Source organism: Athene cunicularia, assembly GCF_003259725.1.
Source record: "Athene cunicularia isolate RWA chromosome 7 unlocalized genomic scaffold, athCun1 chr7_part1, whole genome shotgun sequence".
Taxonomy (NCBI): Eukaryota; Metazoa; Chordata; class Aves; order Strigiformes; family Strigidae; genus Athene; species Athene cunicularia.
This window is the reverse complement of record NW_020799107.1, coordinates 729,658-756,855: the sequence shown is the minus strand read 5'-3', so window position 1 is coordinate 756,855 and position 27,198 is coordinate 729,658. Positions and strand designations below refer to the sequence as shown.

The window sequence follows — 27,198 nt, the reverse complement described above, 5'->3', positions numbered from 1 at the left end:
TTAATGCATGAACATATTATGTACACTGCGCTTAGAATTAGGTTAGACAAAAGTTTTCTGAAAAATGAACAAAAGGAGCAAGATAATAAATCCTTTTAACCCATTAAGGTTTTTTTGCATTTCCCAAAATACAGTTTTGCACTCCTCTGGAATTGCACAGAATTTAGACTTTCTGTTATGAGACAGACACTAGCCTGTGACAGTAAGTGGCTTGTTTAATGAAAAATTTTAAAAACCTTAGAAATCTAATTCTAGACTACAAACATGTATGAAATTCTACAAACTGATAATACTGTTAAATTAACTGCAGTAGCACTAAGTTACCAGAAAAGTATCTTCTAACATTTTTTCCACTCACTAGATTTAACTCTTAAAAAGACTACTGTTTTCTGTCCTTGCTTCTGAAATTCACACAATTACTGTCAAATTCTGGTATTAAAGACATTTAACCTAGTAAGAGTTGTGTATAATACAGGAGGCTCTTTAGGTCACTAAGGTTATTGTGGATCTGTCTTGTATTCTTTTTTTGTCGAAAAAATTCTTTATTGACTGCAGACCAGGTTGCTCACAGCCCCATCCAACCTGACCTTAAAACACTGCCAGGGAGGGGGCAGCCACAGCTGCTCTGGGCAACCTGTGCCAGTGTCTCGCCACCCTCACAGGGAAGAACTACTTCCTTAAAAACTAATTTAAATCTGCCCTCTTTCAGTTTAAAACTGTTACCCCTCATCCTATCCCTACTCTCCCTGATAAAAAGTCCCTCCCCATCTTTCCTGTAGCCCTCGAAGTACTGGAAGGCTGTTATAAGGCCTACCTTTGCTCTATTTGTAACAGCAAAGATAACATTTCTCAAGGAAATGTTTCCTGCATCCAACATGATCAAGACATTGAAGTGGAGTTAAAGGACTAAACGGGCCTACAGACTGCTGCCTCTGCCTGAAACAGGACAGTGATCCATGACATTCAGCTATCATGTGACATAACACTCCACACAGCAGGACATTTTATTTTATGGAGAGGAACATCTGTAAAAAAGAAAAACTTCAAGCAATCACCAAACCACACAGAAACAGACATGTCAGCCTGGTGTGTTTTTCAAACTGTTTCAAATCCTAACCATTTCAAAACCAAAAGAGGAACACATCACTGCATGACAATCCTGTCACACCCCAGCCAGTTGGTCACACTGGCTGATTTGCAATGAGCAATGGGCAACATAATGGCTAGGAACAGATCACAGATATTCTGAGATTAGGGAAAGTTGTGCAATAAATTAGGAGAAAATAAAGACAGAGAATAGGAGCAAGATTTTATGGTGAATAAAAATGGGGAGTAGGCTGCCCTCCTAGGATTTTATTGTTAGATAGAATCTTCTTTATATACTTTGTAAAAATTATTTTTTAAAAAATGAATATAAAGAGATGAATGTGCCAGATCATTCTAAAATGTTGCTCATTTGTTTTTTCAGTGTTTCTGAGGCCTGTTAATACTCAGGCTGGGTTCTGAGGTCAGAGTTCCAAGTCTGGGAAGAGACCAGCTGCTTGACAGCACAAAGTGTCCTTCTTTATTAAGACATTTAACTTGCATTCCTAGGATAATCCACCACCACAGTAATGTCATCTTCACATCAGACACACAGTAACCATCCTGGAATTTCTTCTCCTCTTTAAATACTAACATCAATGCCTAAAAATAGTATTTATCACTCAACACAGCCTATCGCAACAGAACCACACTCTTTTTTTGGACTATTAAGAATTCTTAATTCCCAATTAGGATTTCTTGTTCACAGGCTCTCTTTCCTTTTACAAAGAAAACTGAATAGATGTATATGAGACACACTACCGGCACATGAAACATGATTTATCATATTTCTTCCAAAAGTATCTCACGAGCCACGCTAGGACAACAAGTATTAGACAATTCATGCAGACACTTCATGCAGACACCTACCCAACTCTTTAGGCCAGAAAACAAATGCTTTTTGTTAGTCTGAATTATCCTAGCATTGATACAAAATGAATCCAACTTCAGATTTGGCCAGCCTACAACTCCCTTTTGCATGATTACATCTCTTAATGGGCCGGTTGTTTACATCTGGGAAGCAACACTACTTCAGACATCTAGTGCAACTTCAGTATCTTGCTCGTGTATTACCTTCTTACTAGTTCAAGGAACACCTCCAGGCTGATGAATCTGTTAGCACTTCTTCCTTTTTTTTTTTTTTTTTTTTTTTTTACAGCACTGAGCATCTTTTAAATGGCCCTGCCTTTGCTCTGTGTTCCATGAGGTACAAAACAGCACAATTTTGCCTGCTGTGAGCACAGGTGGATACTCAGAGTGGTTGACCAGCAGCTGCTCAGGACAACCTTGACCCTGCTGTCCAAACACTACAGCACAGGGATGGGTACAGTTACACTGCTTGTGGGATAGAAGAGGTTTGAGGTTAAAACTTCTCTCTCATCCTATGACCCACAGTACACCTTGACTACTAAAATCTTTCTCTCCCATTGTCTACTCATGTACTTCAAAGTAGATCCAGATCCTAAAGGCTTACTCTAAAGCTCTTCAGATTTGGCCAAAGATCTCAGCTGTTTATGAAAACTAGGTTCAGCAGTTCACACACTTTTACAAGTCACCATGTTCAAAGCTAATAAATTTAGATTATGAAATTTTGCTTGAAGAAATATATTAAAAGATAACAATTTTGTTTCATATTCTGGAAACTGATTCTCTCTGGAGTAGGATCAAATTCAGAATTTGATAAATTTCAAAGAAACCAAACCACACAGAGACCTTTAAATAAAACCCTAGCAGAATATGCTCTTTTTTTAAACCACAGTTTCTTCTGTCTTTGCATTTAACCAGTTGGTTAAAAACAACTATTACAAAAATAGCCAAGAAAAAACTCAATGTCTAGTTCCTCACCAGAAAAACCTTCTTCTCACACGAGTGAGCTGATTTAATTATGTAAAATCACTTGAACAAAATTCCATTTTCTTGGAGCAGTTCTCTTAGAACCTTTCATCCTTTTTCATGCTGTATTGATTTAATACAGTGAAGTCTGGATCCAAAGATCACTCAAGTTACCCACTCTTTCCACTGTCCTTAATGAGCCCTAAGCCATGCCTCAGTACATTTATTTGCTTGTTTTCAAACCCTGGCAATCTAATAGGATGAAAATTTAAACACAAAAAAAAAGAGGGAGAAAAGAGATATATGCTTAATCCAGTGTTCCATTTGCCATTTTTTAGCTTGATTCCATGAAGAAGAGCACAGTACTTTGTTTTGGATAAAAAACCAATACACCTCCCCCCAACCCCCCCAAAATTCCCTGAAACCTTACACTGGATCCATGTCTGCTGTTTAGCTCTTCTTACGTATATAGAGCCCCCTTCAGTCATCTAAATATTACAGTAAGAGAACTGAAATCCAGTAGTTTAGTACTATATTTGAAATGAAACAATGTCTACATTAAAGAAGAGCAACAGCCCAATAACTTGCTGGATTAGCACATTCTCCTCCCTAATTTGCAGTAAGTACTGCATGACTGTCTTGTGACAACGTGACTTTTTACATAGTCTAAACCAGTCATTTACTAAGGTCCTAAATTAGTAAAACATTTCAACACTTGTTTAAACTTGAAGTGTACGAGATTTGCTGCCCCACTGCCAGGGACTGGGTATGTGATAAAAAGTTTCCTAAATAAAATCTTTAATGTTTAGATCTAAATAGTGTATTTTAAATTTAGGATTGTTGATCTAGTCTGAAACTCACTGAAGTCCTAAAAGCGTGTGGCAAAAAGAATTCCACCATAATGCTACTTACATCTCATGTTTTATATGCTGTTAACATTATTAGAATTTTCCTTCCTTTTACATTTCAGTACACAAGTAATCACTTGAGAAGTATACATCAAAAATGCTGTCATTTATTATTTGGGTACCTGTCATGTCGGACAATAGGTGTAGGCAGGACACAGGTCAGGAGCCATCCAAACTCAGCCAGAGTGTGCAGTAAAGGTCCATAATCTGTTTTAATTTCACACCCCTACATTAATAATCATAAAAAGTAGTAAGGAGACTCTGTACAGGTTTTACTCACACTTCTACACAAATTACAACCATTCTCCCCATTTATAATGGGATAATCCTTTGAGATGACATCAAACTGTGTTGTTTGGTGGAGATTCACTATTCCAAACTGAAAACAATATGAAAAGTTTGAGACTACAGAAGACTAGGAAAACAGACAGAACATATAACTTTACACACGAGCCTGATTCATGAAGACATTCAAAGCACATTTCACTTGTTAAACTTGTCATGTTGCTAAATTAATGCCTGAATTTAAACACCAGAATAGGTGTGTTGATGTATTTAGGTTTTCACATCTGAACAACAAGCATCACACCTAGCTGTATACTTAAGTTTCTGGGGGTTGGTGGTATTTTGTTTTGGGGTTCTGTGCGTGTGCATGTGCTGTCTTTTTTTTTTTAATATCCAAGGTCTTAGTTTTATGCTGTTTCTTTTCACATTGGTAAATATATTTATCATGGAATATTTCAAACGCCCTTAGTATCCTCCCAACAACAATTACTTTCAGATGTCATTAATTCACACCAGTAATCTGACAATATTAAAAATATTTAAAACATTAAATAATTTTATTGCTGTACCATGCTACAGCAGTACATGTAAATTTATCGGGAAAAAAATGAAGCCTTTCATATTTAACAGTAAAATTTTACTAAGAATATACATCTGAGAACCACACTCAATTAATTCACCAACAATTTTTTTTCTTGTTCTGTTTCTGGTTTTTCCTATTTTCTTCCCCTTTTTATTTAAAAACACTTCAGCAAACTGTCAGTGGAATTGCACTTGTTGAAATTATATCTGAATTGGTCTGAAACACATACATTTAAAAATCCCACATTTTCTTTGGTGGTTGTATGTGTTAGTATGGACTTTGTAAATGTTAGTCCAGAACTCCCGTGGACTATTTCTTTTATGCATATTGACCAATGGCCACAGGCCTGACTTCATTTTGATGATTCAGGACTTCAGTTTAGCTTATGCAGGTGGCTTCAAGAAACTATCCTTAATGTTTATCAAACACTGGTACAAGGATTTGAAGGAAAAAAAAAATAAAAGAAAAACTTAAGCAGGAAATAGCGTTGCTAAATGATCAACAACTTACCTCAATGACTGTCCATTGTTCAACAACTATTGCATCATTTCCTTTCCTGTTAGAACCTGGAACCCCAGCACCTTCTTCTTCATAGATAAACAATCCTTCTAAAGATTTGGGCAAATAGTCCCCTGTTGAACATACAGACAAACATAAACTGAAACATAATGTTTTAGGTTGATATCAAGATGTACACACAGGCTTGTTTTTTTCTCATTGAACAGTCCTCTAAAAACTGAGACAGCATATAAAACTCAAATTTGAGGTTATTTCTGCATCTAGTTACAACTTGATGAAGCATGCAAGCCAATATTGAAAATCCTTTTTTCTATACAAATTACACTATGAACCATTTCCTTTTCTCAAAAGGATTAGCCACTTCAATGCTTGTATCTGAATTCCAATTTCCTATATTCATATCCCCCGCAGCAGATGGGCGCAAGCCCTCTTTATTCAACTTTAATACTGTACGCCTGACAGTAAGTGTGGCTTTTGGGGTGGTGGGAGAGAGCATAAAGATAAATGAAGCATGAAGTGCAAAGCCTAGCTACTGTTACTTAAATAAATATGTAAACGGCCACAGGAAGAGCCTGAAACAGAAGTAATTGTAGGAAGATTCCTGATGGGAAGGAAGTTTCACAGCACAACTCCCTGACTCACTTGTCAAAGCCTGACAGTATCCGGTTGGCCCAAACTAAAGCTGTGCATCAAATACTAGTTCATTTTCTGGTTTTCCTTCTCCTAAGAGCCATTGGGAAGACTTTTGTTCAGTTGTACCTTGACAGCTGACTATCTTAAATTTGAACAATAAATTACATAATTCTCAGAATATCAGATTTAAATCCTCTCCAATAATGCACAAAGACATGTAAAGAGATCAGTGGTTTTGCCACAGTTTCAGGGAAGGCAGATAAATTAAAAACCCTAGCAAACAAAGAAAACTTATGGAACACAACTGCTCTGGTTTTAGAAACTGATGGCACAGAAGTTGTGCTACATAAACCAGGAATTCCCATTTTGAGCATGCTTGTTAATGTAACATAAAATACCAACTATTTATTCATACTATTTTTTACTATATGTAGCATATGTATGTAGTTTGAGTTATGATTATTTAGATACTTGAATATTTATCTCTGCCACACATTTGTAGATATATTGGAAATGTTATTTTATTTTTAGATTACCCATAAATATAATGTGGTTGTATATGGAACTGAATATATATGGCTTCAGGCACAAACATACGGATATCTGCACAGCTCCTAAAAATTCATAAATTCTCCATCTTATAAATTCAAGGACTTTGACCTTTCCTCAGTGTTCAGGCAGTCTACCTACAACATGTTAGAGTATTAATTTTTCTACCATTTTTCAAACATGATAGAATAACTCTAAGTTTTAAAGAGTTATTGACACAAGACAACTCATTTCGGTGGTATTTTGAGACAAAACTGGTAATTCATTAAGTATACCATGTCAAAAATCACCTATATTGAAAAAGCTACATGTGTGGTTAACTGGTTCATCTGCCCATTCTGTCAATTACAATATTTATCTTTGTTAATATCAGTACTCAAAAAAACAGTGCTGCAAATGAAGGCAACACTACATTCATCCAAATGGCTGCTGAAAGAAAAGTTACTTAGTATGACTACATCTTCTTTTGGCAGCAGAACACAGAAGTTTGTAATTATTAAGAATTGACAATAGTTTAACATAAGAAAATTATTTAAAGAAAACCAAAACTTCCTCCCACCTTAAATTGGGTATTGCATTTTGATCCTGGTAGCAACAGAATTCTACTGACTCTGTAGAACATCTGTAGAGTCCAACTCAGAGAAGGATTTTGCAGCTGCCTGACTTGTATCCAGTGTTTTTATTTTTGTCAAAATAGCTAAAATTCTCATTTTGCTAAAGTTGTATAAAAGGACAACTACTGCTAAAGACACCTCACAGTCTAAAAGAATACAAAGGTGAGGTGAAGATGACAATTAGATGTACATGCAGACATACAAGTAGTAATGAGTGCAAGTGCTTAAATACCTTCCTCAAATACACATTTTAGGTTTCCCTCTGTTGGGTGTAAAGCTTTCATCTGGTTACAAAATTCTTTTATGTTCACCTCAAGAACAAACACTTTAGCTTAAGAACTCAGTAGCTAAATTAATTTCTTAACTGTGGTTATGGACACTTGATCAGCTGCAGAATTCCATCCACATAGTGAGCTGTGCCTCTGAATATATCCAGTTTAATTCAGCTGTGTCCCACCCATGAGTCTAACTGAAACACATACCAGTCAAGTGGGGCTGAAGCAGACCAACTGCTGCAAAAAGGCAGCATGAAACCCCTAAATAAGTCATAACCTGGGTATTAAAGATGGGATAGTTATTCATATAGAGAACAGCAGACAGCTACAAGAGAATGAGAAGACTGTAAAACTGTTGTTGGACAACAGCTGCAAAGATTAATTTCAACAGCTGCCAAAACCACCCCTCAGTAAATTCTAACACATCTCCAGAGAGTTATTTTCCAGCTCTACAAAAAATCTGACTTGAAAAGTAGGAGTCTGATTTCTCACCTCTCCTCCCCCAAATGAAACTTTAGTCTTCCACTGACTTCAACAGATAGGAATTAGAATTTAAGAGCAAAAAAGATGACCAATACAAACTGTGCCATTAGGCTGCTTATGTGCACAAAATATGCAGTTTAAGAGGGACTAGCTACCAAGTTCAATCTGAATATAGTGATGTTGATGCATTTGTGTTCCTCCAACAATCACTAAATTTACTTTACTGCAGAGCTCCAGAAATGCCGTGATTCACACTCAAAACTAAACTACTGAGAAGAATAAAAACTGAAGAGTTGTCATTATTTTCAGGGGTTAGTTTTTGAAGAACCCACATCATCTAACTTCCAAAGTTTTTGTGTTTTAGACTTTTTTTTTTTTTAAATGTAAGCCCTTCACTAACCCAAGCCTTGCAAAGGGGATAAGCGAGTGCATGTTATGTTGAAACAGGGTATCAGAAAAAAATGCATTAAGACATATAGTAAATATGAAAACCACTCAAAACCCCAGTAATTCTACCCTCCTTACTTCATCTAAGAAGCAGATGTAAAATGACTTATGAAATCCACTGTAATACATTATTAATATATGTACTTAATAAATTATTAATTTAATGAGTACTGCAAAAATTCTCTGAAGCCTTTTCAACAACTTTTTACAAGACTTCTCTCCACTGCAGTTCTGTGTTTTGCTTGCTTACACTGAACTACCAACAAACTCTCAACGAACACCAACAAATCAGAACTTAGTACAAGACATGAACAAATCCAACCAAAATATCACAAGTATAAATTCTAAGTTTGCTATCAAACAACATTTATTACAATAATTAATAAATTCTGAAATTATTAACTATGTCAGACTCTCTTGGCGTGTTCTCCTAACACCAGAGTAATACCATTATCTTCAGATTATTTTCAAGTAATTGAACAACAGTACCTACATACTATTTTTTGCCACACTTCTAATTGCTGGCTTTCAGACAAATTCAGTCCAAATGGAAATAAATCTCTTAATTACGTTATTTTACCAACAACAGAGTTTTAAAGTTCAAAATATTTCACCCAACAAAGAGCTTCTGCTGTTGTCAACAGTGGTTATGATGCTGTCTCACAGCTTGGCCAAAGCTCAGGGTTTTGGTCTCAGCAGGGTGTGCAGTGATGGGCCTGGGCCAGCAGCAGCACTACTGGCATCAGCCTTGGGTCTGTTCATCAGGGAAAAGGCTAGGAACTCTTGAAGAGATAGTAGGACCTCTCCAGAATAAAAACCGAGATCGAATTGAAACTGCCAGAATGAAGAAAATTTGAAAATCCTGTGGCCTGAAGCTCTATCCTTGCAACAACCAGTGTGTTAACTGAACTGGTAGATTCCTGCAGAAGGGCGCAGGAAGAAGGAGGGATCAGGGAAGACCTCTCTCCCAGCTGTGTGAAAAGGTCCTGGAACACCTGCCTACAGTTGAGGGTCAGGACAACAAAAAAAACACCTCTCTGCATATGTCCGCATCTGACCAGAAAAACCTGCAGACATGTCAGAAAATTCAGGGTTAACAGTCAAATTTTAATGCAATTTGGTGCTGTGGAAAGAATTTTTAAGACCAAAGAGATGGAGAAAGCAGGAAGCATGGAATTAGATTTAACGGCACAGTAAGCACAATGAGAACTCAAGGTGCTCTTTTGTCTCATTAGAGTACAGCACAGTATCTACAGTGAGCAGCAGAATATGAACATCAGGAAAACATGATTTTTTCCCATTATCTTTTCCTTTAAAAAAAAGCAAAACAAAGAACTAGTCCAAAAGGTTTATTTCATTATAATGCTACACTTGCTTTCCTGCTTTGGAAATCCTCAGTTTGATAAAAAAGCAGCCGACATTTCAATTATTCAGCACTATAACCACCCACAAAACAAGCTGTTACTTTTTCACGTACCAGATTCTAGAAATTCACAATGACTATCTGAACTTTTTTACATATTGCCCATCACACCAAGCAGCAAAACATGATCTATTCTTGCAAATTATGTAGTTCTGCATGAACAAGTAAAAGCTTCATGACACTGTGGGACAGTACTCACCTTTAGAAGTTTCCCAGTGTACAAAAGAATCAATTAAGGACAATCCTTGTTTATAATAAAATGTGGTTAATTCTAGCCAGTCTGCTTCCAGTGTACTAATAACGGGCCCCTTTCTTGTTACTTTCATAGACAAAGCACCTTCATGATAGGTCCAGCAGGTAGAATCATCATCAAAAACATTGAAGACTGTATATAGCTTGTCTAAGAAGAGAAAGGGAAGAAGAATCAATCTCTGGAATAGCCATTTGGAGAGCTCAAAAATAAAAACATTAATAATACCACATTTTAACATAGTTTCTTAATTCTAAGCAACAGTTTTAAGAATTGTTTCCTGATGTGACCGTACTCAGTTTCAACCCTAAACACACTCAGGATGAGGTGGGGGGGTACATTCATATGTACCATTCATACATACATATGAGAAGAATTTGAACTTCTTACAGTTAGGTTGTCACTGGACCTCTTAAGGAGATAGGTTTTGCTAAGGAAAGTGCAGTGGAAACAGGCTTCATTTCTGTTATTTGTGGAACTTCTGAAAACAAATATTTGAAATTACTATAACTGAAGACTAAAGACAATTTTCTAAATGTTTAATATTAGGAATGCCTTGCACAGTGTTGCTTTTACCTGTTATTTTCTGCAGATTCCTTTAAGTACCAGTACAATTAGTTGCCTACAGGGGTTTCCCACACAGTAAGTGATGAGTGTGAGAGTTAAGCATACAAAACCTGCATATCCTCAAATGCATTTTGTATCTAGACATTAATGTAGTGCTGTTACAGAGTCATAAACAAGCATTCATCAAAAATTAAAATTTACAAATCCATAGCATTTAAGGAAATGACTGGTGACAAATTATGAATTCCTAACTATACAAATATATTATACAAATACACTCACATGTACATCACCATTGTGGAGAAATAACACAAAGCAGTTGCCAAAAAATGCTCTCAGACTGTCTAATACTTAAACATCTGCACTGCCTAAATCAACACAAACCAACCCCTAGAAAGCAGAAGAATTCACATTGTCAAAGGAACTTGGTTTAAATGACCCCACTTAAGATGCTACTCTCTCTAGGCTCCATAAATAGAGGGAGATTTCCGAAGTAGGATTTGGACAGTAAATCCAATCTCTGGGAGAACCCCTGTCTGTTTTGAGCAGTTACCACACCCACTGCAAATGACATCAGGTGCCTGGAATAAGGTAGAGTTAATTCAGGACAAAATTTTTAACTATCAATAAGAGATGACTCTCCTTCCTATACAGTTGTATTTTATCACCTCCACAGATGGTTGTATATACTGAAGTGAGACCACTTTTATATTTGTTCTTCAGAAGAAAAAAATCAATTTTCCCAATACAACTATTCAGTTGCTCATGTGTATCAGAAATTTGCCTCTGCAAGCAGTGTATTTATAAACAGTCAAAATTTTAATGTTACAGCTCCCATAGCTAGCACTCAGTCTTGCATCTTTTGGACAGACCTAAATAGAAACGACATACTGAAGTGGCAGTACACACCTACATGTATGTAAGACTTTCTTTGCAAATATTATAAGTAACCAATTGCTTTTAAAAATACTGATGTGAATTTTCAAAGAAAGGTGTTTAAGTTTTTAGAAGTCTGAACTCCAATATAGAAAGTTATGAACTCCAATAACTTTACTAAGTGTTTGACTAGTATAGAGAAGCCCAGCATATTCTTGCCAAAGCTTTTTGAAGAATTTCCTGAGAACACTGCATGTAGGGGATGCACGGGTTGCTAATCTACCTGGTCACACTAACCTGCATGAACAAAGCTCCTGAACAGAACCAAGAGTTTTATGTTTTTTACTTAAAGGACTTCTATTCTGATACATATAGCAATCCCACTATTTCAAGCTGTAATGAAAGAGTTAAGCTTTAACAGATCATGCTATAAAGGCTCAGTTGTACAAGAACTGCTTTAATTCAAGTGTTAAAAATAAGAGGAACATTGATTATCTCAGTGCTTAGAGTCATTATCCTGACAGTCTACAGAGTAGAGAGGGTGCTTAACTCTTTAACAGGAAAGTGAAAACGTTCCTTTTGAGAGCAATTAAAACAAGTCTGGCCCATCAGAAAGAACCCATTATGTCAAAATGCAATCTGACATGGAAGTTTCATGCTGCCTGCTTTCTACACAATACTATCTTGCATTAGTTCTCATGCTTTAGATTACCTCTTCCTTTTCACCTTTTCTTCCTAGAAAGTCAGGAGGCCTTAGTGCTTCAGTATTAGAAGTCACTGTTTCAGGCAGTATCGGATTATTCTTCAACTAAGTTTTCTACCACAGCACCAAAATTCTTCAATGATACTTTTCTTTCCTATACATTTCCTTTTTAATGCTTAATTTTCTTTAGTGTAAATTCATTTTGTAACAATTATACTCTTTGATTTCATGGTCAATGCATTAACTTAAGTGATCTCTTTCAGGACACTTCTTGAAGGCATGTTAACCAGAAAGAATCCATTATGAACGGATTTGTTTGCTGTACATTATGTGCGTTGGCTAGACCCACATAAAATTACAGCTCTAGCTGGAAGGGGCTCTCCTTGTTGTCAGTTTTGAAACAGGAAGAACTGGAATCATAACATATTACTGGAAATCCTTCACATGTTTATGATTTAACATTAAGAGTAAGTGAAAGCTAGATGCATTTAGGAGAATGTTTCAAAACAATTGCATCCTTCTAAAAGAAAAGTTTTTTACTGCCACATATTTGTTATACACATATCAAGCAGGCAAGCTTTCTGTTTGCACCACATTTAAAATCAGAATTACACTGTGGGCAATTTTTGGGGGTTTGTTTGGGTTTTTTCTTTTCTTTAAGTTACAAATGAGGATTTTGACAGTACATTTATAGTAGTCTATGTGAAAACTGAAATATTTTAATACATTACCACAGTTCACACATACACAGAGCAGGAGGCAAGTATTTCTTCTGTTTCTTCAACTGGCAACTTTTTTATAAATACGTATGCATTTCAGGAAGATGTACCTTTCAAATGTAGTATTTGACACAACAGAACATGCTGTTTTGGTTTGCGTTTTTTCCAAACACCTTTTTAAAGCAACAGGTCAATAAAATACTTTAGTTCTGCAATTAAAAAAACCCAGCTTTTATTACCATCTCCTTTTCGTAGTTTAACAGGGCTGACTTCTTTTCCAAACTGGAAATCTGCATCCTGTAACAGACTGCTTTCTCCTTGCACCTCCTCCTCTATCCCACTCTCAGATGAGTGACCGCTCAATGTCCCTTCATTCCAGTTTTTATAGTTTTCATCAGAATTTCTTCTTCTGTGTTCCCTATTTCTTCTGCCCAGTGTTGATTCCAGCTCTGCACTTCCATCTGTGCTTGTACCATTACAGGCTTTTGGTTGAGGAAAATGTTGTGTTACAAATCCCACAAACTTCTTTCCTCTTTTAGCAGCTTCGTTAACCTGTGTTTACAACAGACATTTATCTGCAAAGTGATTTTAGAATTGCATTTAACTTTTTAAAAAAAAACCCACCAACTTCTATATACATATTCTGTTTAAACTGCTAATGTTGAAGGACATAATACAACACTACTACAGAAGGGCTGCTCATGTTTCTATGTTGCCCATGCTTCAAAGTAAACAGAAGTCTTTCAGCATGTCTTTGGGCTCAGGCCAGGAAAGGTGGCCAACACTGGTATTGACTTCAGTGTATACAAAGTCCTTAATTTAGAACAAATCCAAAGTTTTTTACTTGCTGTGTCATAAGTAGTATACTGGTGCCACAAACTGTACTGTTTCTCTAAACATGTAATACCAGTTGTATTAAAATTACTGACCACTAATACTACAGAAATATGTTTGTCACGTGTCATGATTCATTATCCCCTGGTTCCCTTAGAGGCTACTCAGCTTCACTATTACTGAGAATAGTGAAGGAGCAGAGAATGAAGGGAGCTAGAGGCATATTTAAGCCCCCTTAATTGCTTTCAGTCAGTGGTGGGTCTTCTCTGCACTTAAGTTTCAAAACACAACTGCAGAATATGTGCCACCTGTGGCACATGTCTGTTCTTGGAGGGAGAGATTTTTTTGCTGGGATAAGGAGTGCTGCCATTTAGGAAGGTGATCCCTCTGTCATCTTGTGCTACAAGCTCCCCCGTGCAATAAAGTCTTTTCAGAAATATACAAAAACCCCAGCTCAGAAAGAAGAAATCACCTGGGAAGTACATGATTAAGTGATGGCAGGAGGGAAGGATCTCTATCCAGTTAACTCACATAAACTGTTAATCAGTGGGCTGAATAATATTCAGATAGCTGATGGTACTACAATCCGTTTTTAGTACCACAGTAGACTGAAGTGTTACTATCTACCGCCATTATGTATGTACAGCAATGATGTATGATATGCCAGTCACTGTGATAATACAGAGCTGCTGCTTCTAAGACAGCCAAAATAATTTTGAATGTGAGAAGAAACATGCAGAAAAACAGGTAATATGACATTTTCTTGAAATGCCACAAAGTCTTGTTTAAGATCTTAAAAACCGTAACTTTTTACTGGATTACTGGCTCAGACTTTTTAAGCATTTTCAAAGCAAATTATTTTCACATACTACATCTGTGCCAGATTCACTTGCAAAACTGAATCACTGCTAATTTCAGGAGTACTTTTACCTTAAATGTTTGTCTGCTATGCTACACAACCAACCTGGCAATACCTGTGTAGTGTAAATCTGTAATAGAAACCCATTTTAAATTCAAAACACCTGAAAATTTCAAAACAAGTCATTTTGAAATTTTAAACAACTCAGTAATTTCAAAGATCATTAAAGATCTCCAATATGCTTTTTCCTCTACTTCTTTCCTTGGCAACTAATGTAAAAGATATTACTCTAACTCTTGTAATAACAATAGTTTCCTGTTTCAGCAAGTCTTCTATTTTGTAGAGAAAGTTAACCACAAAAAGAACTAGAGCTTGCATTCCAGTGGAAGTTTAGTTTTCTTTAACTACACAATATTTTTGAACACTGTGCCGAGTAAATATTTAATACTGTTACTGTGTATTTTGTATTTGTTAAAGAATGAAAAAAAATCTTTCTTCAAAATTGAATATATTAATGTTCATTAGTAATACCTTACTTAATCCAGAATAACATAAAACTTCTGAAAAATGCCAATTCCAGAGAAAGTGATCGTATTAGCATTTTGTAAAGCCTGATAGAGTTGGGCCTGATTCTCTTTCAGTGGTATAAGCAGTCAGTCTCTCAAAGCTTTACAGGGCTCAGTACTGTCCTAAATTAGAAAAAGCAACTGGTGAAGAAAAATAACTCCTTTTGCATCAAGAAAAGACTTTGTAGCATCTATAAAATAAACCAAGGATAAAACTCAAAACTAAAAAAACATCAACCACTAAATATAACTTACATGCATGGTAGAAATAAAAATCTGAGAAGTTTGAAAAAAATCTTCATTACCTTTTCTAACAGTTCTTTCACTACCTCATTTGTCAGTGTTTCATACATTAAAGGACATTCCTCAATCACCAGCCTGGGGTGCCTTTGTCCTCTGGGTGCTGCATGCTTCTGGCTAGAACACAGAAAGAAAGCAGCCTTTTTCAGGAGTTTGCCACTAACTTAGGCAAATGCTTGTATATAGACTTCTTTTCTTTTGGAATAGTTATGAATGAAATCCTGGCAATGCTTCTTCATACTTTTATTTAGAACTCAGCTGGCTTTGGTGTTTGTTCTGTTCCTTACACAAAGTGGCAGGTACTGTGTATTATTACAATGTCAGGTTAAGAATATTAAATATTTAACAGGAATTTCATCTGAAGACTGTTAAGACATCTTCTAGAAACTCAGATTTACTGACAAACAGTCCCGCTTTTGTAATAAACACAAAAATCTCTGATAATGCAAGAAACACAGATCTAAGCTTTAAGTGTAACAAGCACAAACCAGGTCCTGTTTTATAGAAAACGGTACGAATAGAAATGGTACTTTTACACTGTTAACACGCTACTGTTTATTTTTTATAACTAAAGCAGAATTGCAGCTATTGTATGAAATACAGTGTAGGCAAATACTAGAAATATAACACTAAATTGCTTCGGGTTAGGTAATGTTTAAATCACTCAGATTTGAGTATCTGACAAGCTTTAACTTCCATTTACAGGTAAAGAATAGTACTCAATTTTTTATCTGAAGCCAGTTAGGTTGTTATTCAGACAACAGTATTTGGTGTATATCCAGAATATAATGGGGTTTTATTTAATGTTTCCTTCACACATTCTTTTGCTTTAGAATGAAATATCAATGAGACACACTCAAACATAAAAGGTTACTTTCCAGATGGTAGTTGGAGAAGGTGTATTTGCCTATAGGAAAACCAACATAGGTACATATGCCACCTGCATAGTAAAGAAACTGGGAACCTACACCCAACAGTTTCACATGTAGGCTGCAGGGTCTCACCCTTCACCTACTCAGGGGCCTAAAGGTTCAAGCCACAACTTTGTGAGGATCTCACATCTACAGCCATAAGGTGAGTTGTGGGAGCTGTGCGCTAGCAGCGTCAGCTCTTAGAAGCCCCAGCTCCAGAGAGCAAGTATTCTGTTTTTTCTCACTCAAGCATCTGCCCACATGGACAACATTCACCTGGTTTGCAGATGAATTTACAAAGGTAAGTTGTCTGAACAGCAAATACCACAGACAATGCTAGTTCAAGCAAAGCGTTTGAGAAGCTCCCTCAAATGAACCATATTTTACAGAAGCATTACTGGAGTGGCAAGGGGCACCTGACAACTCACACCCTTCCAGTCTTCCAAACAAATGAAAGAATCTTTGTGCACTGTGCTAGGACTCAGGAGACAAGGAGAAGCATTACAGCTCTTAATGCAGTAAGAAATCAACTTTTCTAGTTATTCAAAATAAGAACAAAAGGTTATCATCTCTGCATTCAAAGCAACCAATGGTAAAATTTGTATATTTTCTTTAATGATCACATAGTGATTACAATGCAGTGAAAACAGGTATAATAAACAAGACTACAGAGCTGGAGCAAACACAAACACTTGACTTTCCTTCAGTGTCAAAACCAAACTCTTGTATGACCTCCAATCACAGATTATTTCCTTCTTATTAAGAAGGAAAAATAAACTCTCTGACATGCTAATTTCGTGCTTTACAAATAATGCTCCCATGGGAAAAGTAAAACATGAAAATGAAGAAGAAAAAACAGACCTGAGAGCATTTAAAGAAGATTATTACTCTTCTAGTGTTTTGTTTAATCTTGTATTTGCTGCAAGTTCTAAAACAGATGATACTATATTATAAAAGTGTATTAAAAATAAAATTATGATGAGCAACTTTAGATTTTTGTTTGGACATTTACTAAGGCAAAGTAAACATTAGCCTATGTGCTTAGTGTTAATTAAAAAAACATTACTAAGTTGGTTACCCTTCTAGACAACAGTTATATGATTCTCTGAGGTGCTCATTTCAACTTGATAATAAATTATGCATGTCGAGCAATCCACTTACTTAAGTAATCAATGTATTCAAATTAGGATCAATGTATTCTAATTACTTCACTGTTACCTTAATTTTAATCGTGAAAGTACCACTCGATACATGTGACTTGCAGGGAAATTCCTCCTACGTCCAATTGGCAGTATAATAGGATGAACAGCTCCTACAACATATCCTTTGCTGTAATATTCTTCCACCTTCGATGCTATATCCAACACAGAACCGATCTTGATAACTTCTGGATTTGAGGAAGCTAAAAGCATTGAAAGCAGAAGAGAAACACATTATACTGTGTATGTCCATGTACTTTTAGGGTGAGTTCCTTTTATATAAACCACACAAAAATCTATCCCAAGGCATTTACTAAAAAGCTAGTTCTATTTATACAAGAAAAGCAGATTCAGAGCTGATGCAACAGTATTCAGTTAGTTGAAGTACGTATTTTTACAAGTTAATATGATCTATTTTTAATCTATTTGGCATCACTTTCTGTTGGATCTAGCTATGTCAAGCTAATTTAAGAGCTGCATCAACATCTAAACACACAACAGGTCTGAACTTAACAAAGCAACTATTTTGTCTAGTCAAAGCCTTAAAATCCTTCAACCTTAGTTGTGAGGTAAATTCCCATAGAATGAATTTAAGCCTAGTACAACTGTTTTGTTCTTAAATTTTTAATTTTTTTTTTTTTTTATGCCGTGGAAGTTATCTGTTGAGTGCAGGTTGAAATCTCAACATAGTCCCAACTCCTTTTTCCAGTAGACCTAAGTACCTGTCACTTAAGTAAGCTGTGTGGTGTCAGTAATTGCTAAGGAGGATCCCTCTGAGTGTGTGCAAGCATTTCCAATCAGCAGGCAACAGCTAGGTACTACACAGTTATTGGGGAAATTGATAAGGGAAAACTTTTTTTGAATGGTCTGGTCCACAGCTTTTGCACAGATAAATGATTCCACACTGGTAACAGATGATATATTCTGCCACAGTCAGTCTGATGGTTTGTATTTCCTGTTCCCCTCAATTCCAACTGGAAGTGTAGATGCTCTCAGAGAGAAAGAAATCAATACTCATATACAGACACTAAGAGTAATTATGGCGGCATATATCTGCCATCATCAAAATTTTCATCCTCTGCAGATATAAACCCTTATGACAAGACAGCTTGGCTTGGAATTTGACAGTCTCTATCAGTGACCCTTGCTACAAGTGAGGTACTTTTTTGTGTTCTGATGGGTACCTCTTGACAAGACTCAGAATATTTAGACCAGTGTTCAACTGTATTAAAGGATGCCTCAACTTGTATAAAAAAAAGAACAGGTAAATGCAATGACATAAATCTCACTCATCACTTTAAGTGTATTCCCTAAGAGTTAATTTCATGTTCTTACATCCCCTTATCTATCTGCCCTCTATTGTAGGTGGGCAGCAGCAAGGGAATCTAAGGACTTTTATCAAAAGACACAGCAAGTCACAAAGTCCACCTATCCTACTGGTTTAAAAGTATCATAAACTAGGCATATGAATCTTTAGTTAACCTCAATATTTTATGCTAATAAACTGAATTAGAATTCTGCTGGTTCATGAGTGGTATGTTCTGTAAAACTTCAACCTGTATACTGCTTTCCCACCATAAAATGAGGGTAATAATGATATATATACACTATGGAGGGTTTTTTTTTTTTAATTGAAAAAAAAAAAAAGCCACAACAAACCAAAACACACCAGAAACTAATGTTTCACAACAGCCAAATGCTTTTACATACCAACTCTTACTAAAGGGAAAAGGAGTGGAGACCTGCTTTGCTTGTCACTTTAAGAGCCTTAACAGCTCAAGAGAAACCAGAGTAACATGTACCATGGGAGATGCACACCACGAAAAAGTATCACCAACACGTATATTGATGGTTTATTGCTGATAACTAGCAAACTCAACCTATTAATGTAAATTCTGCCATTCTCAGGTCAGAGACTGGGCTGTTACACTTTCCTGTGCTACCTTGCCTTCTCTTTTTTAAAGAGACAATAGATCACAGCCTTCCCTTTCATAGACAGATGATATTTGCCCTTAGTAACACCTCCATTCTATGATTCCACTCATAGTAAATCTAGGAGATATGAAATATGTATTGAAGAAATGACTGCTCTACAGCCCACAAGCCAAAAAAGCAGGAATGTGTACAGCATGATCATCACTTCACTGATTTTGCAAATGTCTTAACTATTTTTCATTATGAAAATTTCCTTCCTGACATGATGTCAACAGGTAGCCAAAATACTTTCACAAGTAACGGCTACCTTGCTGGCTGTATAGTAAACTTCAGATGCATGATATTGAAGATTACAACTAAACAGCTACTTCATACATATATTCAAATTGTTATTCAGAGTGACAAGACCTTCGCAGCATGTCATCTGTGAGCTGCATCAATATTCCTTCTTTTCCCTAATAGGAGGGTTGTGGAAAAATGCATAAACATTCTGCTTGAGTAGGAGTATTTAAACTACCCATAATTTTTTGGTAAAACTAACCTCAAAAAATAATAGCTGTTTTTGTAACTGAGATATGCCTCATGACTAAGACTGCAGAATTTACAGTCCTTGACAGGCATTTAAAACTACACTTCAGAGTCCACTACTCCCTCTCCTTTGTACTATTCAAGCTCATCAAAATAAGAGACTGGCTGTAATTTTCTTGTTTGGGATTCTCCTGATGCAGAACCACCTACACAGAACTCAAAGCTGATTTTATAGTAGGGATGGGAGTATTTAGGGGACCAGGAGGGGAGAAACCAAGGTACACTACACTGCTGATAACTTGTTAAGACACACAGGGACTCCAGCCAGCAAATTTAGACTATGGCATGGTTGTCCCAATCTATGTCACAACCTGGGAGAAGATCAGGGGGTCCTAAAAGTCTCCCCAGCAGGCTCATTTTGACTTCACATAGCATAAATCTGATGAAGCAGAGAATAAGGCGTATTAAATTGAAATAACATATTTATGCTTGCAATATTTTTATCTTAATGCAGGACCTAGTATCCTTTATAGGATTCTACAGCAAGCTAAGCGTAGATTTTCTGTTTTACTTGGTGTAAGATCCAGTGGTAACAAGTCACTCAGGCAAACAGAAATATCAGATGTTGGGGAAGATGTTGCTATGAAAATCAGCAGTGCCATGACAACTTGATAGAAGAGTGAAAACTAACTTTGGTGTAAAGTGATAAAAAGCTCTCACTTAAGTTTCATTTAGCCAAAGGATATTCAAGTAGCAACAAGTATGTGAGCTAGCTGATTGGGGTAGAAGGAAAAAAAAACCAACCAAAAGCCCAACATATCCCCACAGTACTTTAGCCAATCCCTGTATTTCATAAGCAAACAATTCAGAAATGCCTCCAAGACAATATATACACTGTTTTTTTCTGCGTTATCTTAGCTCTAAAAAGTAGAGACCCCAAAGAAAAATATTTAAGGTCAAATACACACACAGATGGAACCATTCAACAGAAAGATACCTGTGTTCACAAATCCACTTGCTTACAGTTAGAAATCTAAAAAAGTTACACAACTATCTGAAGCTGTTCTCACTGTGGAATTACGAGTGCTAAGTAAGTTAATGAAGTTAGGCACTTTTGCATATCAGACTAAACAGGCAAAAATGAATATTTACTGCTTTACTGCTAGGTTATTCGAATAATACAGAGATGCACTTTTATTTGCACTGGTTTGATGTACTTTTTTTAAAAAGTCACAACCGCCTTCACACCAAATTCTTCACACAACGCTTCTAGAAACTTGTTACTTTAAAAGACAGCAAAACTATCCAGAACACAGACTACTTAAGAACACTAAATGTTCTTCCGTTCCTCTGCAAAACTAACGTTTTATTATCCTTTCTAACTATAGTTAAGTAATTCGTGTATGCATTAGGCAACCTGGCTTCATTTCCAGTACATTACCACTACTACTTACTCTAAGTTTTGTTTCTTCAAAAAGAACCAGTGAAAAACTCTGTGTAAATAAACAGAACAAATACAGTTGGATGTCAAGTACCAGAAATTAGTAGAATGTGGCTTCTGTTAGTATCTTGCAGTTTTTCAATGAATAGACTGATATATTTTAAATAAAATTATTACTACAGTCCTTTAATTTAGAGCTAAAACTAAACAGAGGCCAAGTTTTGTTTATGAAAATGTTCCCGAAAATGTAACCATACCTGCACTTACACTTTCTCCCTTTATCAAAGCCTTCTAACAATTGCATTTACTTAAAATACTTGTTATTAGGAATTTCCAGTAGATTGGGTCGTTAGAAAATGAAGTTACTACAAAGTGACTGCAAAACTGAGCTGTCTGTTCTCAGAGGGCAGCCATCTGGGCTTGTTTATGTTTTCAACTTTGTGGAACAGGGAGTTGCTCTGTTAGAGACGGGACACCCTCGGGAAGGAAGTATCCCACAGAGCACTGTCTGTCTCTTGCTACGCATACAAATTTTGTTTCATTTCGGTCACGATTTCAAAAGACTATTCAGCAACTACAAGTACAGCATTTTGAAAAAAAACAGTAAGATGAAACTGTAAGACTCTTACTAAAATATCTACCCAGAAGCTAGGGTGAGCGTAAGAGGAAGCTACTCCTGATATACAACTAAGAAACACGTATTTCTGCATAAAGTAACAAGGACAATGACAGCCTGTTTTCAGAGGTTGAGTGCATTTTTTAAAATTGTTATTCAGTTAAGGCTCAGGCACAGCGTATTTTCTGAACCATCACACTGAATTCAGAAAACCATTATTCAGAGTGAGTATGGATGGCAGCATCTGACTCACAGGAAACTAGGAAAACCTCTAACAGTTTTTAGCCAGCTTCCTTAACAAGGACAGTTGTGTAATTTGGAGGGTTTGGTTGTTAAAAATACTTCAGTAGCTTCCATTGTAATTTTATATAAGTGAGGACCTCATCAGGATTTGTGTTTCAAAATAAAAGTCTTACGTTTTGGCCAGCTTTGATAAAAGTATCTAAGAATTACTGTAAGTCAAACAAGACAGAACGAAGTTAAATCCTATTCCTTGCCTTCTCAGAATAGTAAAGATATAAAAAGATACCTTCTACAGTAAAATCCAGCAATACATATTCATAAGCAGAATCCGTCTTTGTTTCAACTTGCGGTCTCTTCAACGTAGAAAAGATTTTTCCAGGGCTGCTATCATCTGGGTCCTCCAGCTTTCTTAGTCCGCACCCCATGGCAAGATCTGCAAATGATTAAATCACAGGAAAAGGTGGGGGGAGCAGCAAGATCTGTCGCTCTCACTACAAGAAAGAAAAAAACAGTAACCAAGTAAATCCCTTTGGTCTTGTTTTCTATTAGCTGTAAATCCAAATAGAGAAAAAGTCCGGTTCCCAAATCAAAAAGCAGAGGTACTTTCCATTCATTTTTTATATAGAAACAGTAAGCCCATGATGATTTCAAAGCTACAAACTTGGTAAGAGTAGGCTTGATTTCGCAGCAATCTTAGAGCTGCTACAAACTAGCAGAGATTTTCCATGCCACGTCAATTTACAGCCAGCCCCCTATCAGTGCTCTCTTTGCAGAGGACACCAATAGCGCTTTGTTTGTCCTTCTAGACAGACTGGGTGAGGGGGGGCAGGAGGGGGGAGAGAAGAATTGGAAGAGAAAGTTAGAGAGAAACTTGTCTGTAATTACTTACCTCCAGAAGTTCTCAACTGCAGTAGAAAGTCAGAGGGGAAAAAGCAAGTTAGTCAGAATGAAAGAATGAGAAAAGAGCCTCAACATGGTTGGAGACAAAAATCATTTCCAGAAAGGAAGTCAGCTTCAAGAGGAAATTGCTTCTGGCATCTCAAAGGGTAGAAAAGTAAATGAAAAGCAGTTTAGTCCTTATTTTAGATTTCAAAGTTTGGTTCCTATTTCCTTTCCACAGGAACTTTCTTCCAGAGGGGAAAAAACCCCCATGAACATAGTGTAATATATTGTAATTATGTAAAAATATGCAGTAAAGAAATTTCTTGTCAAGAAATCAGTAAGAATCTACATTGCTAAAATCCACTTACCTAATTGGTTTTGATCAACACCAAAAAAACCGACACTGAAATATTCCTCATTTCAAATCAGAAAGACTTTTTCAATGTTATGTATGAATACAGTTATAAGACTTTGTCCCCCATTTTTCATGGGTAACGAACAACTGAAATCCTCTTCTCCTCTGCCAGCCTGATCTCAGTTGGTACAGCTGTAGACTCTCAATACTGCTTCCTAAGCAAATTTTTAAATCATGAAAATTCAGTATAACTTTAAGGGCTCTCATTACTCTTACATTAACTACTGCAAGGCACTTTTAACTGTACTACACTTGATGCAGACCATGATAATGCGTGGGAAAAAAAGGAACAATGAATGATTTTATAAGGCCCTCTTGTTGCCAGGATGGGTGGTCAGAAAATGTACCTTTTTAGTTTTAGACTGCATCTAGAGAAATTAAGAGTCATCTAGAGATTCATAATACCATTTTGGATGCTAGGAACTGTACATCTATAAAAACCGCCCACATGTTCTATATCAGTGCAAATTAGGCACTAACCATTTGTGGAGAACAGGAAGAAAACCACAAGCAAAACGATCTTTTATTTAAGTAGCTTACCTAGAATGGTAAATCTGCAGACTATATCCCCTTCGAAATCCACATTATAGTTTAAAGTCACTTAACTTTGGAAGAATTTAAGTATCACTGAGGGCAGAGCTTAGGACTGAAGCTCCCAGGTACTGAAACCAAGAGGAAATCCCTCAAGTGTTGCTTTCTTGATTAAAACCTAGGAGAATATATCAAATAAGCAGAATTCTTCAGCTTCCCGCATGTCTGCTTACACAGAAATTGCTCCCAAACACTAGAGAAATTTAATTTTTAGACTGCACCTAGAGAAGTTAAGTCATTTAAGGAAACCACAGATTCATAATACCATTTTGGATGATAGGAATTGTACATTTGAACTTAAAGCTATACAGTTTTTGAAACTTTTCTTTTTTCAGTAAAGGTCATCCCTGAATTGTTGCTATACCAGACATACATGTAAACCGTCCACTCAACCTTGAGAATCCTGCTGCTTCATTCCACACAGTGCTCAGGATCCACTGTAACCATTTGTATAAAGCCATGTCATGACTAAGGCAGGTGCAAGTAAAACTTTTTACAGCCCTAATTTAGTTGCAAGCTAGTTGATTTATTTTTATTTTATTTAACTAAAGATAGGTACATTTTTAACAAGGCCAGAATACTGTATTTTGAATATTTCATGACAAGGCTTAATCCATATTTCAACCCTCTCGCCAAGACAGGATTTTTCATAGTATAAACAAACTTACGACACCAACACAAAAACACTGTTACAGGTAAAACCAACCATCCTTATTTTGGGTCACCCTAGATTAGTTAAGTAGTTATAAGCTTCCAAGTTGGAAGTCAGTCACGGTTGTCATTGCAGACATGACTCACAAGTCACTAGACTGAACCAATGAAACCAAAGATCCCACATGTCAGAATAAAGAAAAAACAAAATCAACAAAGAACTAGCAGCATCGCTCATAGGAGTTCAAAACTGCATCAAAAGTGCCAGAGAGGAACAGGATCATAAGATTCCTGGATTCAAGAGCTGCCTGAATAGCTACAGTATCCTGTTGCAAAGTGGATATAAACTACAACACAGTCCATTTCCAGTGACCCAAAAATGCAAAGGCTCTGGGAACTGGTATCAAAGAACAGAACCCTAAAACTATACTGTGATTCACTGAGGTGTGGTAGCCACAGCAACCCCCACTGAAAGAGCATGAGGCTTATTCATTGAAGCTTGATATAATTTTTAGACTTTTACAAAGGCAAACAAAGACAGCCAAACAATGGGCCAACTAATCCAAAGGAACCACACATCTGTGGAAGGCTTCCAGGATCCCCCTATGGTTTTTATTCTGATGAAACAGAAAAAGAATACAAAGATGCAGAATGCTAGCACACCAAGAGGAGCATTGGCCCACTGCTGAACTATTGACTGTCTTTTAGCAGCAGCAGTTCTGGAGAGTAATTTTGACCAGAAAGGGAGCCAACAAGCCTTCTTGTCCACCCATACCTCAGAGCTGTTCCTGTCCCTTGCTCATGATATACTTTGTTCCCTGTTGTCAGTTTCATGGGACATTTGAAAACATTTGTATGGGAGGCATTTTTAACTTTCTTGTCGCATTACTAAACTTACTGAATGTAAGGACATCATCTGATGCTTGAAACTGATGTTTTGAAATACATGCTCCTCTGCTCCTGACTCCATGCTGAGCTGCTCACTATTAACATTACTGACATCCACGTAGGCTCTCCATATGCAGCACTTGTGCCAAATAAAAGTGGTACTGGCACACCCCTTTGACAAAATGTCTCTTGCTACAAATACGACACTTTGGTTTCTGAACATCTGTGATAAACTGACCTGAATACAAAGCTTATTTACAAGAATGCCTTCTCCAAAACCAAATATGATCTGCATAAACCATTTAATAAAACAATACAGTTTAAACTTTGCCTCCCCCAGTATCTTAAAAGATCAAGAATGGGAGGCAGTACTTGACAGTTGTATGCTCTTTTTTCAAGTCATCTTTCTGTTGATTAAAATCTTAAAACAGTGCAGTTACAGATTTTCCTTTTCTGTGTATGCACAATGTCAAAATAAAGCTAAAAAATAATAAATAGAAGTTCAGGGAAATTTACTTATAAGCATTTAATTTTTAATGGATACCAAAATTCAAGAAAGATCGCAAGATACTGAAACTGCAATTCAGAGAGTAAGCTATACCAGAATCTTGAGCAAACATTTCCTTAAAGACACCCTTCTCTCCTGATTAGGATATGGGCTAGTATGTTTAAAGCAAAAGGAATCATACTGCTTTAATGTTACATTAACATCAAAAAGCTTCAAAAGCAGCAGCATTTTATTTAAAAATATATATATAAAGGACTTAATGAGAAGAGCTATAAAATTTTTAAGCAGTATTGCAATCATGACAAATGACTCCTGCTCAATCCCGTGATTTAGAACTGGCTGAAGATTCTGACGAGCACATCACACTTCCCAGCCTGCTAGGCCACCACTGGGACAAAACCATCACTGGTGGTACATCGGAGAGAAGGTTCTTCACTCAAAACGTTTTAACTAATGAGCTTACATGGAACACATTCACAAATACTAGCTGCACAGCCTTTAAAGATCCATTCTTATGCTTGAGGTTAAAGAGTAGCATGCATCAGAAATACATATACCGTAAAACTACCAATTACCTAAAGAATAAGTTATTGCTATTTGTAAAGATTTCACTAGGACCCAAACTGGCTCAACTAACAAGAAACAGAAAGGATAACTCTTAGTTCCTCTGACAAAGTCAAAACTTGAAATAATATTTGGACCAAACATGTTTCAACTTTGGGTCATAAACACCTATATGTGCAGCTTACAAAGGCATATAAAATGATCACTTTAAATTTAAAAATCAACATTATTATTATTATAGATCAGTTATCACTGACACAGAATCTTTTTAAGACAGACACATTAATAATATAAAAAGGTAAATTACAAAGACAAGCTAAGTCATTCAGATTTCCCCAGAACATGAGGCTATCTGAATAGCTAAAGTACTCAAAAACAACGCATTAAAAACCCCCTAAGTATTAATCATCTCAAATTGCAACACTTTTGAACTTCACAGTTCCTCTCAGAACTTTAGGCTTACTTCCATTACATTTGCCTGGAGTTGTAAAACAGAGTTTTTGCTCAGGACAGGATA

At 36.4% G+C, this 27,198-nt stretch overlaps 1 protein-coding gene across 4 annotated transcripts in view; it reads right to left on the bottom strand.

Annotated features, from left to right (window-relative positions):
* The window catches only part of RFTN2 (raftlin family member 2), a 46,987-nt gene that overhangs the window by 7,826 nt on the left and 11,963 nt on the right, over positions 1 to 27,198 (bottom strand). Inside the window, exons 1-8 of one of the 4 annotated variants that reach the window (XM_026852173.1) lie at positions 23,072 to 23,256; positions 22,469 to 22,615; positions 17,439 to 17,622; positions 15,315 to 15,426; positions 12,990 to 13,302; positions 9,835 to 10,035; positions 5,203 to 5,324; positions 3,947 to 4,050 (exon numbers count right to left, since the gene is read on the bottom strand). In XM_026852173.1, the coding sequence (XP_026707974.1) occupies positions 3,947 to 4,050; positions 5,203 to 5,324; positions 9,835 to 10,035; positions 12,990 to 13,302; positions 15,315 to 15,426; positions 17,439 to 17,622; positions 22,469 to 22,607 (1,175 nt within the window). In that variant the 5' untranslated portion in view covers positions 22,608 to 22,615; positions 23,072 to 23,256. Of the gene's footprint in view, positions 1 to 3,946; positions 4,051 to 5,202; positions 5,325 to 9,834; positions 10,036 to 12,989; positions 13,303 to 15,314; positions 15,427 to 17,438; positions 17,623 to 22,468; positions 22,674 to 22,843; positions 22,925 to 23,071; positions 23,257 to 27,198 lie in introns of those variants that run through there. The other 3 variants (XM_026852172.1, XM_026852175.1, XM_026852174.1) reach the window with 3 other exon arrangements.